The following is a 16,902-nucleotide window of genomic DNA, read 5'->3' as shown; positions in this document are numbered from 1 at the left end:
GAAATTGCGGATGTGTACTTTCATAATGAACGGCGCGTTAATTGTCACATGGGACCTGGTAATGTTAAACGACGCAGAACTGCCTTCGCTATCCGTGTAACCTGGATCTATGAAACTATTCTGGAATAGTCTATGGTCCAATATGTACAGCAGCGCAATAGTTTGGTATTATGTCCCAGTTCCTGTCTCGCGAAATCGCATAGGGAACGTCCGCCAAATTGTATTTAAATCCGCAAAATTTCGCTTTCGAGGCCACTAGCATGCTGCGTCGCTGTTCCGCTCATGTTAAATTAAAAAACTTCAGTAATATGTTCGCGTGTCGTTCGAAAGTGGACGGAAAATGGATCTTCTGGTTTGTTAAATTTTTAATAACTTTCGCAATCGTATCCGAGCGGTCATCCCATTAAATATTTACCGTGCTAAAATATTTGCAAAGCGAATCACGATACGAGACAACATAATTCGTATCAATTATACGATGTTTCTGCTTTATCAATTGCGCTCGCAGCGCTATAATGTTCACGCTGGACAGAATGTTGCGAGAAAAATGTCCGTGTTAATTAGTTTGTAATACGCATTGCGAATTATGGTCGCATGCGCGTAAGCAGTGCCCTCGTGGGAGTTGCAACACAGTGTATCATCACATAATTAGTTAATAAGCCGTAGAGGTGTGCGAGTGGAATAACTCGCTGATCTCGCGGAAATGTAACACCGGCTCGCTGCATTTAGAATTGTTTATTGTAAATTACCTGGAATTTTAAAGAATCTCCAGCATTATTTTCTGTAGCTTAGAAAGGAAGGAAGAAAGAAAGAAAGAAAGAAAGAAAGAAAGAAAGAAAGAAAGAAAGAAAGAAAGAAAGAAAGAAAGAAAGAAAGAAAGAAAGAAAGAAAGAAAGAAAGAAAGAAAGAAAGAAAGAAAGAAAGAAAGAAAGAAAGAAAGAAAGAAAGAAAGAAAGAAAGAAAGAAAGAAAGAAAGAAAGAAAGAAAGAAAGAAAGAAAGAAAGAAAGAAAGAAAGAAAGAAAGAAAGAAAGAAAGAAAGAAAGAAAGAAAGAAAGAAAGAAAGAAAGAAAGAAAGAAAGAAAGAAAGAAAGAAAGAAAGAAAGAAAGAAAGAAAGAAAGAAAGAAAGAAAGAAAGAAAGAAAGAAAGAAAGAAAGAAAGAAAGAAAGAAAGAAAGAAAGAAAGAAAGAAAGAAAGAAAGAAAGAAAGAAAGAAAGAAAGAAAGAAAGAAAGAAAGAAAGGAAGAAAAAAAGAAAAAAAGAAAGAAAGAAAGAAAGAAAGAAAGAAAGAAAGAAAGAAAGAAAGAAAGAAAGAAAGAAAGTTCAGAGAATGAACGCATTCGTTACAATCGGATACAGTACTTGAGATATTATTTAAAATAAAAGCAAACGCTGTTATTGGATAACGTTAAGATAAAAAGGCAACAGAGGTAGGACAAGTATCGATGTAACGTAGCAATTTCTACACTGCCTTGTTTCCTGGAGAGCACCGCGGTATCGAAAATCCAGCGCAACGTGATAAATACAACAAATTTAAGAGTTCAAGTCGAATCTATTGCATTTATAACAAGCAATTTCGTGGAGGTAAAAATCTGGAAAGGAAAAGTTACGCGTTTCTTGGTTCAGTGAGGACGAAAACATATTCCAGGGGAGGATTCGAGGAAGCACGACATATAGAAAGTGGAAAGAAGCTGGTAGGGTATTGAGGTATTTTTATATTGTACGATATAGGAATTTCTTTATAAATCTACGATGTCCCAAGGATTGGAAAGTCGCAAATACGGATTTCGAAGACAAGACCGCACGTAAATGCTGAAGCATTCAAAATATAAGGGACGTTACCATTACATTGCACGCAGTGCTTCATAAAAGCTATGATCAATTTTAAAGCGTGCAAATTGTCGTCTCCACCGTAATCATTTTTCAAGGACCAATTTGCATTCCGGCTTTTTCAATTTACCGAATCTTCTTCGTTCGCACCATAATGTTTATTCAGCTGTATAAATATTCTTAAGTATACACATTGTTCTTCGACTTTGACATTTCTTCTCACTTCAACAATGAATATGCCTAAAAATGAATATGCTATTAGGGTTGTCGTAAATAAGATACTTTAATCTTCAAATCAATGTCGATTTCAACCATTCTTGAAACAGTGTGTAGAGTGTTATTGAAAACTAATCACTAAGAAAAATAACAATAGAGGCTTCACGCTTAAAACGAGTCCAAGTAAATTTTTATTCGACTGGTTTTACAAGGCTACAAAGCATTAATAATTGTCAGGTAAGCGATTTAGTAACGATCGCAGTAATTTGCAAAAAGAGTGTCTATACAAATGACACAACTGGCAAAGTAAAATGTGCTGCATGAAGCGATGGAATGCGCAATAAAACGCGTACTGTAATGACTTTTTGAAATTGCGGATGTGTACTTTCATAATGAACGGCGCGTTAATTGTCACATGGGACCTGGTAATGTTAAGTGACGCTTTCAACGAGCCGGTCGCTTTCTTTCGAACCGTTTGGATTATTTCGAACCGTGCGATTTCTTTGAAATTGTTCAGTTTCCTTCGAATTATTCGGTTCCATCCAAGCTGCTCGGTTATTTGAGTTCTCGGATCGTTTCGAGAAGCGAGTCCTCTGGTTCAAATTACGCCGATACTCGAATATCCAAACATTCCGCAAGTTCGGTTCGTTTCGTTCGCGTTTTATAGTGGTTTTATAGTACAAAGGTAGTAGCGCCAGTTGTGTGGTAATCAATTATTCTTTTAATTCGTCTAGTTTTTAATAAAACACTTTAATATATCTTACTCGATAAATATAAAGTAAATTGTGCCCTAAAACAAATCAGAGACACAATAATTGGTCTCTCCAAAGCATCGTAACTGATGTTAAGAAGAATTTATAACGATATTATATTTCATGATTTTAGAATTATAAACAACGTTGCAATATTTTAGACCCGCTAATCGGTCGACATACTCAACAGATGAATGACGGACCTTATGACGTGACATAACTCGCGCTACCTGCGTTCGGAGCGCGACCAGGTGTTGTCGGAATAATCGTACAGTTGATGTTATCGCTGTATTAATGCTGAATAAGAGAGAATACAGCGTTGTATTCGTCTTGTTCCGCGTCGGAACAAAATTCGTAAGGATTCCGCAACGAACGGGACTTGAACGTGCAAAAATCAATGTTGCAAATCACGTAGACCACACAAAGCGTTCTCCAATCTGTTCGATGTTACCGAAACGAAATCCAATTTTGATCGCACTTGATCGCGGCGATGGTGTCATTTGTTTAATTTATCGACTGTGTCGCGGTCGGTGATATTTTTCCGCTGCTCGCCGAAAAGGGAGAAGCAAAGGAAGCCGTTCGAAAGTCGTTAGCTCAAGTTCAGCCTTTGATCGTGCTCATTAGCTTCGGCTTACTGGTTTAATGCGCGAGCTACTTCGAGTCCGCTCGATTTGCCTCGTTTGACGCGTAATTTAAAATTCATCGGAACTTCGTGCCACGGCGCGGCATAGTGCACCCATGCCACACCATGCCGCCAGCCTGTCGCGGGCTCCTCCGCGTTCGTCACATTTCGCCGAGCTTTGAAATATTACGCACAAAGTGTCAGACGCGAGATCGCGTTCGCGCAATGCTGAGTCGCGTCGAGATTAATCGTGCGAGCTGTTTTTAATATAGACGGTCTTCCATCTCAAGGGACAGCTGCCATTCTTCGCTCGGGCGGTATTTATATTCAGGACGATCGGCGTATTGAAATTGGAACGGAAATTATGGCGGAGGTTCGGTTTCGATGCATGGTATGCATTTTCCGATGCGTGCTGCTGTTCCGCTGACCCTAGGCGGCGTGCCTTTCAATTGTGACTCCATGGCTCTTCCTACTGATATTATGTCGTTTTCTCATTTCACTTTAATCAATTTGTGATTGAAAACTATATTTGAATCGTAGAAACTCTCGCTCTGGAATCGCTTTAATTATTCGCTATTTTGTGAACTTTCTGGATAATTCGTACACATTTCTGGCGTCTCTTTCGCTTTTATCATTGTTTTTTCACATCATCTTATTCAACTGGGTCCACAGACATTATTATAATAGTTAGAATATCTAGCTATTACTATAAACACTCAAATGGCGCGGACTAATTAATTCTATTTATGAATTTTGTTAATATTCTTTTTAAGGGGGCATTTTTTTTTTAACTTTCTAAATAAAATTTTGCAAAAATATATTTCTATAGTATTTTTTGCATACGATCAAATTATGTACAAATTAATTTTCCAATTTTCCAAACTTAAATTTCCAATAAATTTCCAACAATACACAATTTTCTTTAATATCACAGATCATAGTAAAAATTTCAGCTTGAAGACATTATTTCTGTTCGAGTTATTGTTATTTTAACGTTAATTATCTACACCGTAGCTAGGTCTTGTATATCACCAAAATTTTGTGGAACGAAATTATTTGATTGATTATTCCGAGCACTGTATATGCGATTGTCGGGATTTATCGTAAAATTATCATGCAATAATTTAGATACGCTTGCAATGTCTGATATTAAGTGCCAGTCCACATTTCTTTAATTTAATAACTTATAAATTAATGTAGTAAGTAAAAGTAACTTAAAAGTAACTAAAATGTAACTTATAAATTAATGTTAATTTAATTTAAGTGTTGTGACAATTTTGGTTGTTTTGTTACTACAGTTTGGTTTCTAAGAGCGTTGACTTGTAATTAAAGCAACAAATATTTAAATAGAACAATATATATTTCTTTTGTTTATTCGAGAAAAACCTTATGTGCTCGATGCTAGGGGTGCTCATCCTATTCGATTCAGACAAAGAGTTTACGTTTGACCTATTCATTTGGAAACTGATGGTATTGAAATTATTTACACGTTTCTACAGCATAAAACATTGTCGACAACAAAGGTTTACTTTCGTATCAAATTAGCGTGAATAATTCACGAGAAACAAACGAACTTACAAATTCATAATTTTCCTACTCAGCTTCCGATAAATGATCTAGCAAGTTAGTGAAGCCGATTACTATGAGGTGATCAATTGTTGTGCATTCGTTTTGTTTTCGGGTATAAGAAACTTCATACTTATCGAATAAGTCACATTAAGTTTTTATATTCTTTTATTTTGTTCATTTTTTAATATTATAAAATCAATTATGCCTGAAAATAAACCAAACGCATAGCATTTGTTACAACAGCACAGTAATTGGCTCCAGTACCCTACATTGAAGGCCATTCGAATGTAGTATAAATATTATGTAGTATTAAATTATTAATATTACATAATATTATTATGTAGTTATATAGTATTAAATGAATGTAGTATTAATATTACATATACAAGTCCAGTCATAAATACGTTTTTATATATATATATATATATATATATATATATATATATATATATATATTTATATATATATATATTTGTGTTACAAATGTGTGCAATTTAAACCAAATAGTGAGAAAATCTGTAATATAATATAGACTAGTCTAGATCTAGATCTATGTAACAGATCTGTAAAATTTAGATCCAACTAACAAATTTTCATTCACTGGTATAACTTTATGTTAAAGTAATGTTAAAGTGTTATGTAAACATACAAATTGTGTTTCAGCAAATATAAATTTTTGCAATATTTATTTGTGCTCTTATTGCATTATTATTTTTTAATTGAAACTGTATACACGTTTTCCTTATCATCATCACTTCATGACTGCTTGTGAAGTATGAATGCAGTAAATACTCTCGAATTGTCCTTCAGCTTGTAAAAAGTAATGGACAATTTGGGAAGAGGAGATACGATTATTCGATACGATTATTACTCTCGCAGCTTGTTTTTATAGTCGTTGACAATCGGCGACTACAAAAACGATCCGCGAGGCTCGAATAATCGTACCTCCTCTTGCTAAATTGTCGATGTTACAAGCTCCAGAACTTCAAAGTTCCAGTTTACAAGCTGAGAGACAATTGGAGAGAATTGACTGTACTAGGAAAATAATTACAAGATGAATATGATTCTTTATCGCGTAATTTGGATAAGGATTTATGGGAAATTACTGAACAACAATGGTATGCAATCCCTCAAGAAGTTTACATAAATCTAGTTGTTAGTACACCGAGAAGAATTACAGCCGCTTTAAGTGTCAAGGGTTCATGGACAAAGCAATAAATTCACTTAAATTTGTAATTTTCTATCTTACTTTATATTGGTGCAAAATTCAGTCAAAAGTGTAATTGTATAAATGGAAAGCTGTATAAAATATACAATAAAACTTTTGTGTACGCTTATTAAATAAAAATAAACGTAAATTACACCAAATTCATTCCCTAGGGCCATTGTATAATTAAATTATCATGTTTCACAAATTTTTGTTTACAGGACGATCGGTAGAGAATACAGTGTAATAGGAAAAACTGCGCAAAGCTTTCTCAAATGGCTATTATCCGAATCAATATCACTGTTTTGGAGGGTTACCATAATTTCTCAAAACATGGGGTTAGGGTGCAGGCTATCTTAGAAGCTCCTCGATCCCACACCCCGCAGTTAATTTATCTAGGACTATCACTGAAACTTCCGCTTACCTTGCCGACCATATCGCTATCGGGGAACACGTTAACGGTCATCGACGTTCGATTGTTCTCCTCCTGGTCGACCTGCAGTTCCTCGTTTTGTCGCCAGAAATAATCGATGTGCGGGACATCGAAACGTGCCGCGGTGCTCGCTACGATGCCGTGTGTATAGGGACTGGAAGGGCCGAAGATTGCTGCCACACCTTCCTTGATGAGCTCGCAAGCTGCAACGTTAAAGGTGTCCTCCGCATTGCCCGTTCCGCAAGTTACATCGCATTAACTGTGTAAATGAAGCGCCCTCGAGATTGGCTGAGAAGGGGTGGCCACGTAAGCGGTTACGAGTAAACTGAGAGCAAGCTACACGGAAATCAAGATTGCTACACCGTAACGCGGTTTGCTGCTAAAAACTTTGCCCGTGATGTTTCTGCGTTTCTTTGTTACCGTGGAAAATATTAACCCCTTGCCCCGTTACTTATTTCGCGACCGAGCGACAAGAATTACTTTATTTGCAACGACGGGCTTTGCGCTCGAAATTAATCCTTCTGTAGACCATATCCAGCTTTCTACGCTACAAAGTAATCTTGGAGATCGTGTTTACATTTTAATAATTAATCCTGTCGCAGAGCAAAGTCGACCGTCTTTTATCACGTTTTTGTGTTCATTAGGAATTAATATAGTTATTTATGAAATAATACAAGTTTCATTGCGAATAATTAATCTTCATTCGTTTTCAATAGTTATTTATGAAATTTTATATGGATTTTATTATGATAATTAGAAATAAGTGAATTTAATTTCTAGAAGGGTGGAATACATTTGCGAAAAGGTGAATGAGACCTGCGAAAGGGTTAATTTGATTTGCAAAAAGGTGAATATGACCTACGAAAGGATTAATTTGGAGTACGAAAATGGAAATACGATCTACGAAAGAATGAAATTTGAGTGAAAAAGGGAGAATATGGTCTGCAAAAGAATTAATTTGGAGTGCAAAAACTATATTGAGCTATTGCGTAAGAAATGTCCGATTTCTAAGTTATTTTATTGGAGCAACCTTTTTCAGATATTCATACATCTATTATCATAAATTATTGGTACATTGAGTTACACATTTTTGCCAACGAGTTGCTATAACAGTCAAGCACTGTTGATTTTTAATAGTAATTTTATGGAAGCCACTTTTGTTGAAACAAAGTGTATTATTTAAAGTGAGCACAGTAAAATCTCTGTAATTGACCTTCATCTTGTAAACAAAAATGGTTAATTTGGAAACGGGAGATGCGATTATTCGAGCCTCGCACCTTGTTCTTATAATTGCTGACAATCGGCAACTGTGAAAATGAGCCGCGAGACTCATTCCTCTCAACTCAATCCTCTTCCCAAATTGTCCATTTTTATTTACAAGCTGGAAGAAAATTGGAGAAAATTTACTGTACTTGCCAACACGTTACCGTAACTGGTGGTTTGCCGTCGATTTCTAACAGTAATTTCATGTAAGCACGCAACTTCTTCGCAAATCGAATTTATTGATCGAGTTAAGTAATACTTCGATCTGCACATTTTACTAACGAGTTACTAGATGCTTATTTTTTCGAACGGAATGCAATTTCTCTACCCGTGCGAGAAAGTACACGAAAAGTCTCCCGAATCATACTTAAACTCTGGAGAAGCAATAGGATGCGTTTTGTTCGTATCGAGTATTTTTCATTCTATTCTTGAATTGTATGTCACGTAAAAGATTGGAAGGTAAATATAATATTGAAATTGCAATATTTTTTCTCACAAGAATACCATGTATTTCTTATGGCCGAGATTGTATTTCTCAACAAGTGAGAAATGTAAAGAAGATTGGTTCTGCAGGTCCTGCGGGGAAAGCTACAATAATGATGTAGAGGGAAAGAATGGTGTAGAACGGATTGGTTGTAGCTTTTGTGCGGTTTGGCAGCATTGTTACTGCCGGAAGAAAAATAAAGTTACTTTTACGTTCAATGGATGTACAAACGATTCGGACAATTTCTGTAGTAATGAACTGAAAATAATAACTTCATTCAATAAATAAGAAATTGTCGCGAGTATATTGTGAGCGAAGAGGCGCCATTAGAAAGCAAACAGAGCAATTTTTAAGTCTGATACATCGCTGCATTGCCGATTTATTCTCGAAACTGATCAAACATCACCAGCTACCAATTTATTTTAACAGGACCTTCGATAGTTGCCGAGACAATGATTTTTACAAGCAGTTTTATTCGATACTGGAGTGTTCTGTTTAATTGACGAACATTCCCCAGTGTGAATCAACGTTTCATGTATTATATAAAAAGAGTAGCCTTATGATACAGTTATAGATGTCTTGCAGATGCTATTCTGTTTTTGTTTATAATTTGTTGCACATTGTTGATTGGCAGATACGGTCAAGATAGGTATTGTGATTTGAAATCTGTAATATGCATTTTATGACGCGTCCAATGAAATTATGATACGTTTCTTTGTGCAATATTATAGTTCAGAAATTCTTTTAAGGAAAAATATTGCTTTTGTAACTTTATCGATATTATTAAGTGTTCATACATTCGGTGAGAGATCGTAATGATTGCCAGTGAATGAACAGCGAACATGGATATTTCATATCCTATCAGTAAATGACTATAATTTCGTCCAAAATAATACCATAAACTACTACTATACATATAGTAGTAGTATACTATTGATGCAATGTGATACCAAAGAGGGGAATGCGAATAACATAATCCTGATTCAAAAGTTCAAAACCTCCAAGTCTGTGATGTAAATGGATTTGCAAACTTATCTCTTAGCGCTCCGATTACTTCTTCAATACCGTTGCATAACAGGTCCGGCATATTTCTGCAGCAAAGCGCTTGAAAATGGAAACTCTAATTAAAAAAATAAATAGGCAACACTGCTCATGATTTTTTTTTATTTGTTTTATAAATATACTTTATTTTAATGTAAGCAAGACTTGTTTATCTGTTGGATTAGGGATTTTAATTGCAGTATTCAGAATATTTGGATAAATCTTTTTCTTGCGAATATATTAGAAAACAATTCTATACTATTGTGCTTTTACGACTAATATTCTTGTTTAAGTGATATTGTACCCATGTTGAGATCAATTTCGGTAAAAACCGACAATTCATCCTTATACAAATCGTTTGAAGTTTGTCAAATAGAATTATTAGATATTTGTTATGGTCTCAGAATATATCTTGCGTAGTAATTTATTTCTTCTACGATCTCATCTAACGATTGATTGGTGAAAAATAATTTGAAATGTTGTGTTAATTTGAATAGTATAATTGTTATTATGCGAAGAAACCTGTGGTCCGATGACTCTTGTACATACACCAAAATTTATTCTTTTTGACATCTCTAAATCTGTTCCAAATCTGTTCCAAAGTAATAACAAAATTTCATTTGTTCATTATTTATATTGATAAAATATTTTATAATTTATATTACATGCAGAGTGTTTCATAAACTGTTTCCCACATTTTTTCGCGCACTCTGTTCATCCGACAAAAAGATGTTTCGAACAAATGTTTATCGGTTCTCTGTTTGCTATACGACGAAATATTAAATTTTAAAGAATTGTTATTTTTTCGATAAAAAATCGGGGTCGTCTTAATTTTCTTAAGTCGCATTGCATATCTTTTATTTCACACACAAATGATAAGGAAACACTCAGTTCATAGAAAATATATAAATCAAATATTTCCAATGTAGCAAAGAATAAATTAAACAAATTGAAATCATTATTTCGCGGTGAAATATTTATTAAAGATTTATATGGTATTTAATGGATGAAATGAAATGTCTTGTGATTAATCTCGATGGTTTTGGCATCAAAGAAGGACGACGAGTGATGACATTTGCCCAAGGAATGACACCCTTAATTTACTGCACTCCTGCTCACAAGTCATTGGACAGTTACGATACTGAAGATATGACTTATGAGCGCGAGCATAAATATAAAAAACCTTGTAACGGTGTTCGAAATTAAACTGTGCAAAATCGAAGTGTTACCATATGGTCACGCTAGGCTTCAATGGGCGAGAACGACGTAAAGCGTAATGCGCTCCGCATATTACTTTAAAAAACGTACATGTCGAAAAAGTTCGTCACGCCTATTGGAATCGTTTTCCTGATATAATGAACTATTTCGACATACCCAGTAAACAGACTAATGTACCCTGAATATTTCCAATCAAGTAACTATTTAAAACGCGAATAATACTGCTATCGATATTCAATATTTTCTAGGAAACTTCCATTCTAATAAGTCTGAACTTATCGTGGCCTGGAAAAGAGTGCTCGACGCAAGAAATTCAGTCTCTCGGGTCGCTGATCTTGTAACAAAGGGATGACACGGGGATTGGGGGTAAATATTAAAAGTCGAGTGTATTCCAATTAGAGAAAGAAAAGCGATCTTATTATTGGTCCGAGAGACACGGCGCAAAGAGGAGTCTTTTCAATATGAAATTCTATTGGGGTGGCAAAGGCGGGGAGCGATCCTAACCGCTTGGCACTTATTACCGGCTCCATCCCTTCCCTGGGAAGGAGTTAACGCGAAATTTATCGCGATATCGGGACGAGCGAAAGCCGAGGCGCCGATGGAGGACCGAGAAAATGGAACGAAAACGAAATGAGCGCGTCATAGTTATTTACCAGCGATACTGTTCGCTGGTAATTGACGCCCGACCGCTCCCCCCTCGACACCCGTACAATTAATCAAGACGCGCGACGTCGCGCTTTCCCGATCGAATGGTTCCGGCTCGCCTGTACGGCCATTAATTGGTTCATTAGTTGTACTAATAGCTGGCCTCGGCTGGTTCTCCGGCAGCTCGCCCGCCTCCATCAAATTACTTCTAAACAGGTATTGGAAATTCATACGAACCCGCTGCGGCGGTCCTGAAGCTGTCGGTGTTAACCGCCACCTTCTTTATGACGGGCTTCAATTCGAATGCGGGCGCTGCGTGCTCGAATCCCACCTCGTACACCGCCTTTTGAAACGCAGCCTCGTACTCCTCGTCGCCTTCGTGGAAGATTGCGCCTGACAACAATGAGGGACGTGATATATTATTCGGTGGCCGCATCAAAGATATTTCGAAGCTGTCGCCTAAGTGCCGCGGAAACTTTCCCTCTGAACGCGCTCCTCGTTCTAACTTCTAATTTCCGGCTTGTGGATTTCATGCGAACGCCAATGAATCCGCTTTGTACACTTTGCCGACGGAACTTTTTACGCAACGGTTTCGGACTTCCACAAAAATATTTGACTATTTTTTAGTTGAACGGCGGTAACTAACCCCGAATTCGGAGCGATAATCGTAAACGAAAATACAGCTTTAAAATAGTTTTCCCGAATTGACACTCGGATTAACAAACATGGACAATTTGGGAAGAGGAGATACGATTATTCGAGCCTTGCGGTCCATTTTTATAGTCACGAATTGCCAACGATTATAAAAACATGGTGCAAAGCCGGAATAATCGCATCTCCTTCTTCCAAATTGTCCATTTTCGTTTGAAAAGCTGAAGGAAAATTCGGAAAAAAATTAGCAACATTTTACTGTATAGTAAACATGGAACCTGGAACATTAACACGTATAAATACTGTTGCGATCTTATCAACTTTATAAAGCTACGGAAGAAATCGTTCTTTCGACGATCGATGCAGCAAATAGTTTTGTCGCGATAACACATTCACAGTCTGACCTATTGTTTTAGGAAGATTTTAGTCGGATGCGATAAGGGATAAATTCTTCGAGGTTGCGTAAGTAGACCTATTGTTTCGCTTCTTTTTGCAGAGAAGAAAAAATAAAAAATTATTCGCCTCGGCCGAAGACCCGTAATCGTATCTCCTGTTCCCACATTGTCCGTTCTTCTGCACAATCTAAGCGTCAGTTAGGGAGACATTACTGTACAATAATGTCTCCCTTACTGACGCTCGGATTTTCCACAAAAATGGACAATTTGGAAAGAGGAGATACGATTATTCGAGCCTCGCGGCTCGTTTTTATAATTGTGGACAATTTATAACTATAAAAATAAACCTCGAGGCTCGAATGATCGTATCTCCTCTCCCCAAATTGTCCATTTTTGACGCTCAGATTGTCCACTAAAATGGATAATTTAGGAAGAGGAGATTATTTCAGCCTTGCGACTCGGTTTTATAATTGTGGACAATTTATAACTATAAAAATAAACCTCGAGGCTCGAATAATCGTATCTCCTGTTCCCAAATTGTCCATTTTGATGCTCAGATTGTCCACTAAACTGGATAATATAGGAAGAGGAGATTATTTGAGCCTTGCAACTCGGTTTTATAATTGAGGACAATTTATAACTACAAAAATAAACTACAAGGCTTGAATAATCGTACCGCCTCTTCCCAAATTGTCCATTTTTGTGGACAATCTGAGCCTTAATTAGAGAGACATTACCGTAATTCCGGAAGTATAGTTACCGATTGTCAACAACTGGAAAAACGAGCCGCAAGGCTCGAATAATCGTATCTGTTCTTTCCAAATTGTCCATTTTTGTTAATCCGAGTGTCAATTAGGGAAAATTGTATTTTAAAGCTGTATTTTCGTTATTATATGTATAAAATCTGAGCGTCAATTAGCGAGAATTTACTGTACTGGCTCGGTTGCCAGTAGATGGCGGATTTTTGTGCAAAATAAACATTTTTAGCGTTAACTTCGCGAAGGAAATCTTCGATAAAAAGGCATTTCTTTTATTAACGACGTTAACCTTTCCAACGTTTAGTCCGTTCGTGGTACGAGCGAGAGTCACATTGTTTAATTCGTGATGTATATGAAATATTTTATCCAGCATGACCTTTATATGGTTTATAATGCGAGTATGTAATATATGACATTCATATAATTGATCGTTCATTTGAAAAGTAGATATCTGTTCCACTGTTCAGATTTCATTCGAGTCAGCACCGAAAAGGTTCATGCTCCTCGCAGTTTCGTAGTTCACTCATTCGTTTCTGTCATAAATGCATAAAAACCGCACTGTACTTGTTGGACTAATTTTTCAATACATGTGTATTTGTGTAAGAAATAAACCGATGTCGTTTCTCGTTTAATTTCAATTTTGTCGAAAATATCGATGCTGAACGTTTTCAGGAAAATTCTCGTTTGTATAGAATGAATTATTATAATTATATTATAAGACTAAATCTGAGTTTTGGTAGCAGATAATCTTGCTTCCTTGACCATCGAATTGCAACTACTCTTCTTTGTCATAAATGCAATAAGATCTGCAGTCTACTAATAACACATTGCATTTCGTTGTTGCAACGGCATACATTATGCAAATTCAGCATAAAGTTCCGAAACAGCCGGACTGGTGGATGCTACTGGACCAATCAATGGTAAGGCAATGATCGCGCGTTGGAATGATCAATGCAAATCGAAGAACAATCAAGCTGATTGTTACACGGGGGGAACACAAGATCGATGCGCAAGCAATTAACGAGACCGCAACTCGAATACGTGTAACGAACATGTTACAAACAAATATTTCATCTCCACATAATCCTCTTAAGAATACGTCGAAGAACTTATTGACTGCGATTACGGACAAATTCTCCCTAATTAACGCTCAGATTCTGCACAAAAATGGACAATTTGGAAAGTGGAGATAGGATTATTCGTGGCTTGCTGTTCGTTTTTATAGTTATCGACAATCGGCGACTACAAAAACGATCCGCGAGGCTCGAATAACCGTACCTACTCTTGTCAAATTGTTTATTTTAGAAGCTCTAGAACTTCAAAGCTGCAGTTTACAAGCTGAACGATAATTGGAGAGGATTGACTGTACTACAAGACGTATATGATTCTTTATCGCGTAATTTGGATGAACTACTACTTGAGTAAGGAATATAAGAAAGTATTGAACAACAATGGTATGCAATCTTTCAAAAAGTTTACATAAATCTAGTTGAGAGTACACCAAGAAGAATATTATAGCCGCTTTAAATGTCAAGGGTTCGTGGACAATACAGTAAGTCCACTTAAATTTTCTAATTTTCAATCTCACTTTGTATTGGTGCAAAATCGAGTGAAAAGTGTAATTGTATAACTGAAAAGCTATATAAATAAATGTAAATGATCATATACCGCTAATTTCATTTATTTCCTAGAGAAATTGTATAATTAAATTATCATTTTTCTCAAAAAGCACTTGTATCGATTCAATTTTGCTGCTCGCATACAATTAAATTTCAAATATCAAGACAACAAATGTACATTGGATTTCATTTATATTATAGTAGCTCAACACACACAAAACAAAGTGGAAGAACTTGATTCGCAAACTGGTCGATTTGTGCTGGGAAAGAATGCATTTAATTTGCAAAAGAAGAAATTAAATTTGTAGAAGAGTCAATTCGTCCTGAAAAAAAAATGTTGAACGTAATTTGCAAAAGAATGAATTTCGAGCGTAAAACCTTCATTGTTCTTTATATTAGAGCGTACCATCGTAGTTCGGAAACGAATGTTACAGCGACGAAATTGACGGAAATACGTCAGACTGTAACACCGAATTTTTCGGAGCAACTTTATATATTTTCTGCAGCAGCACTGCTGGAATCGTAACTTCGCGCGTCCTCTCCGCTGCTCCATTTTTATCGGTGTCGCTTCACAAAGCAACAACAATATTTTCAGCTGTTTGTAATACCGTTTTCGCGATGTTCCCCCTGCGTTATTCAAATTGAAAATATTTTACGAGTGCTCGTATAAATCGCAAGGGATTCGGCAGAATCCATCGGACTCGTAAAGAAGCGAATCATCCGAGATCGGTCAAATCGTTGCACTGCGCCGGCAGGTTTTTGTATCGAATCGGACCTATCATGAAGGGCGATATTATTTGCGCAGCAACGTTTCCATTTCCGGCGGCAATAGACGTCGTCGCGGAGGCACTTCGCCGTCCGATACTGTGGTTGCGAGCAACGAAAGGAAGGTGTCGGGTCCGGGTGGGACGAAGGGAACTGTGCGAAACGATTTAACACGAATTATCTCGAGCTTTTCGTACACGTCCGGCGCGGGGTGGCAGTCGCATCGAGTCGCTGGACACGCCGCATTCAAACATCGCCGTTATTGCCGATCCAACGAGCCGTTTACACACGCGTCGTCGGATTCCCGACGGAAGAAACCGATTTCGCGGCCGAGAAATTGGACAATTTCGCTCGAACCTCCTTCGGTTCGTCGCGATTTCAGCCAATCGTCCCTACGATCAATAATGCTACTCGCCCTCGTCAGGATTGCCAGAAATTGTTCACATATGGTGTGAATCACGTCCATAATAAATGTTTTCGTAGAGAGAACGATTCCTTAGATTCTGACGCGTCGCACAGCGAAGCGTTTTTATGGGCGTTCGGGACAAAAATCATAACTTCTAAGCTATCAATCAATTTTCGACCAAAGTGCCTTAACAATTTGTCAAAGAAAATATATAGAAATGCATTGACTTGCATACAAAAAATTATATGATTTCATTAAAGAAAGTTGTTGTCACCTTCATTTTTTATCGAATAAAAGCTGTTATACTGATTTTCATGAACAAAATTTATCGTTAGTTGAATACTGAGTAACTTTTGTCCGAAAGATTTTTTCATTCATTTTGCCTCAGTGTCTGAAGATTCGTAGCGATCGTTTCGCGTATGTGGGCTGCATATTTCGTTCAATAACTCTGACAACCGCAACTTTTCGCGAAAAATGTTTATATAATATCAAAATATATTGTCTGATGAATACATCGGAATAGGAATCCCAGGATATTTTGAGCCGCTTTTTTAAAACCTTATTTTGAAGTTTAGAAAAATAAATCGAACTTAAGTATTTCATTTCGGGTCAATTATTATATTCCATATAAGTATTATAAAATTTCTATAGATTAATTAGAATCATATAATCCCTGGCAATCATTTTCTATAGAAAATAAATGAATTTTCTATGAAAATAAATGAATTCACTCGTAAAGTGGCCTTTTGTTCATCAGACAATGTGAGCAAGCTGCGTTTAGAACTAACGTACTATTTGATCTTCCTAATATTCGCTCGGAGAACTCGCTTGAAATTAATCTCCTGCTCAATTTTTTGATCATTCTGTTCCTAACACGCCATACACATAGTTTTGAATAGATATGAAGCAACGAATTTGTTTAATTTTGCCCACTGTGCGTCGTTCGAATTTTTCTCTGGTCAATGGAAGAAGTCACACACTGCTTCATTTTGTATTTTATTGTTTAACAGCTTTGCGACCATCTTTCCCC

General features: G+C 36.6%; 1 protein-coding gene across 5 annotated transcripts in view; it reads right to left on the bottom strand.

Annotated features, from left to right (window-relative positions):
- LOC117227501 (glutamate receptor ionotropic, kainate 2) overlaps window positions 1–16,902 on the bottom strand; it is a 259,682-nt gene that overhangs the window by 36,079 nt on the left and 206,701 nt on the right. For all 5 annotated transcript variants that reach the window (XM_076526764.1, XM_076526765.1, XM_076526766.1 and 2 more), the window contains 2 exons: window positions 11,516–11,671; window positions 6,619–6,830 (listed from right to left, as the gene is read on the bottom strand). In XM_076526764.1, the coding sequence (XP_076382879.1) occupies window positions 6,619–6,830; window positions 11,516–11,671 (368 nt within the window). The remainder of the gene's footprint in view (window positions 1–6,618; window positions 6,831–11,515; window positions 11,672–16,902) is intronic.

Source organism: Megalopta genalis, chromosome 16, assembly GCF_051020955.1.
Source record: "Megalopta genalis isolate 19385.01 chromosome 16, iyMegGena1_principal, whole genome shotgun sequence".
NCBI lineage: Eukaryota > Metazoa > Arthropoda > Insecta > Hymenoptera > Halictidae > Megalopta > Megalopta genalis.
The sequence above is the reverse complement of the archived record's forward strand: the minus strand, read 5'-3'. Positions and strand labels throughout refer to the sequence as shown.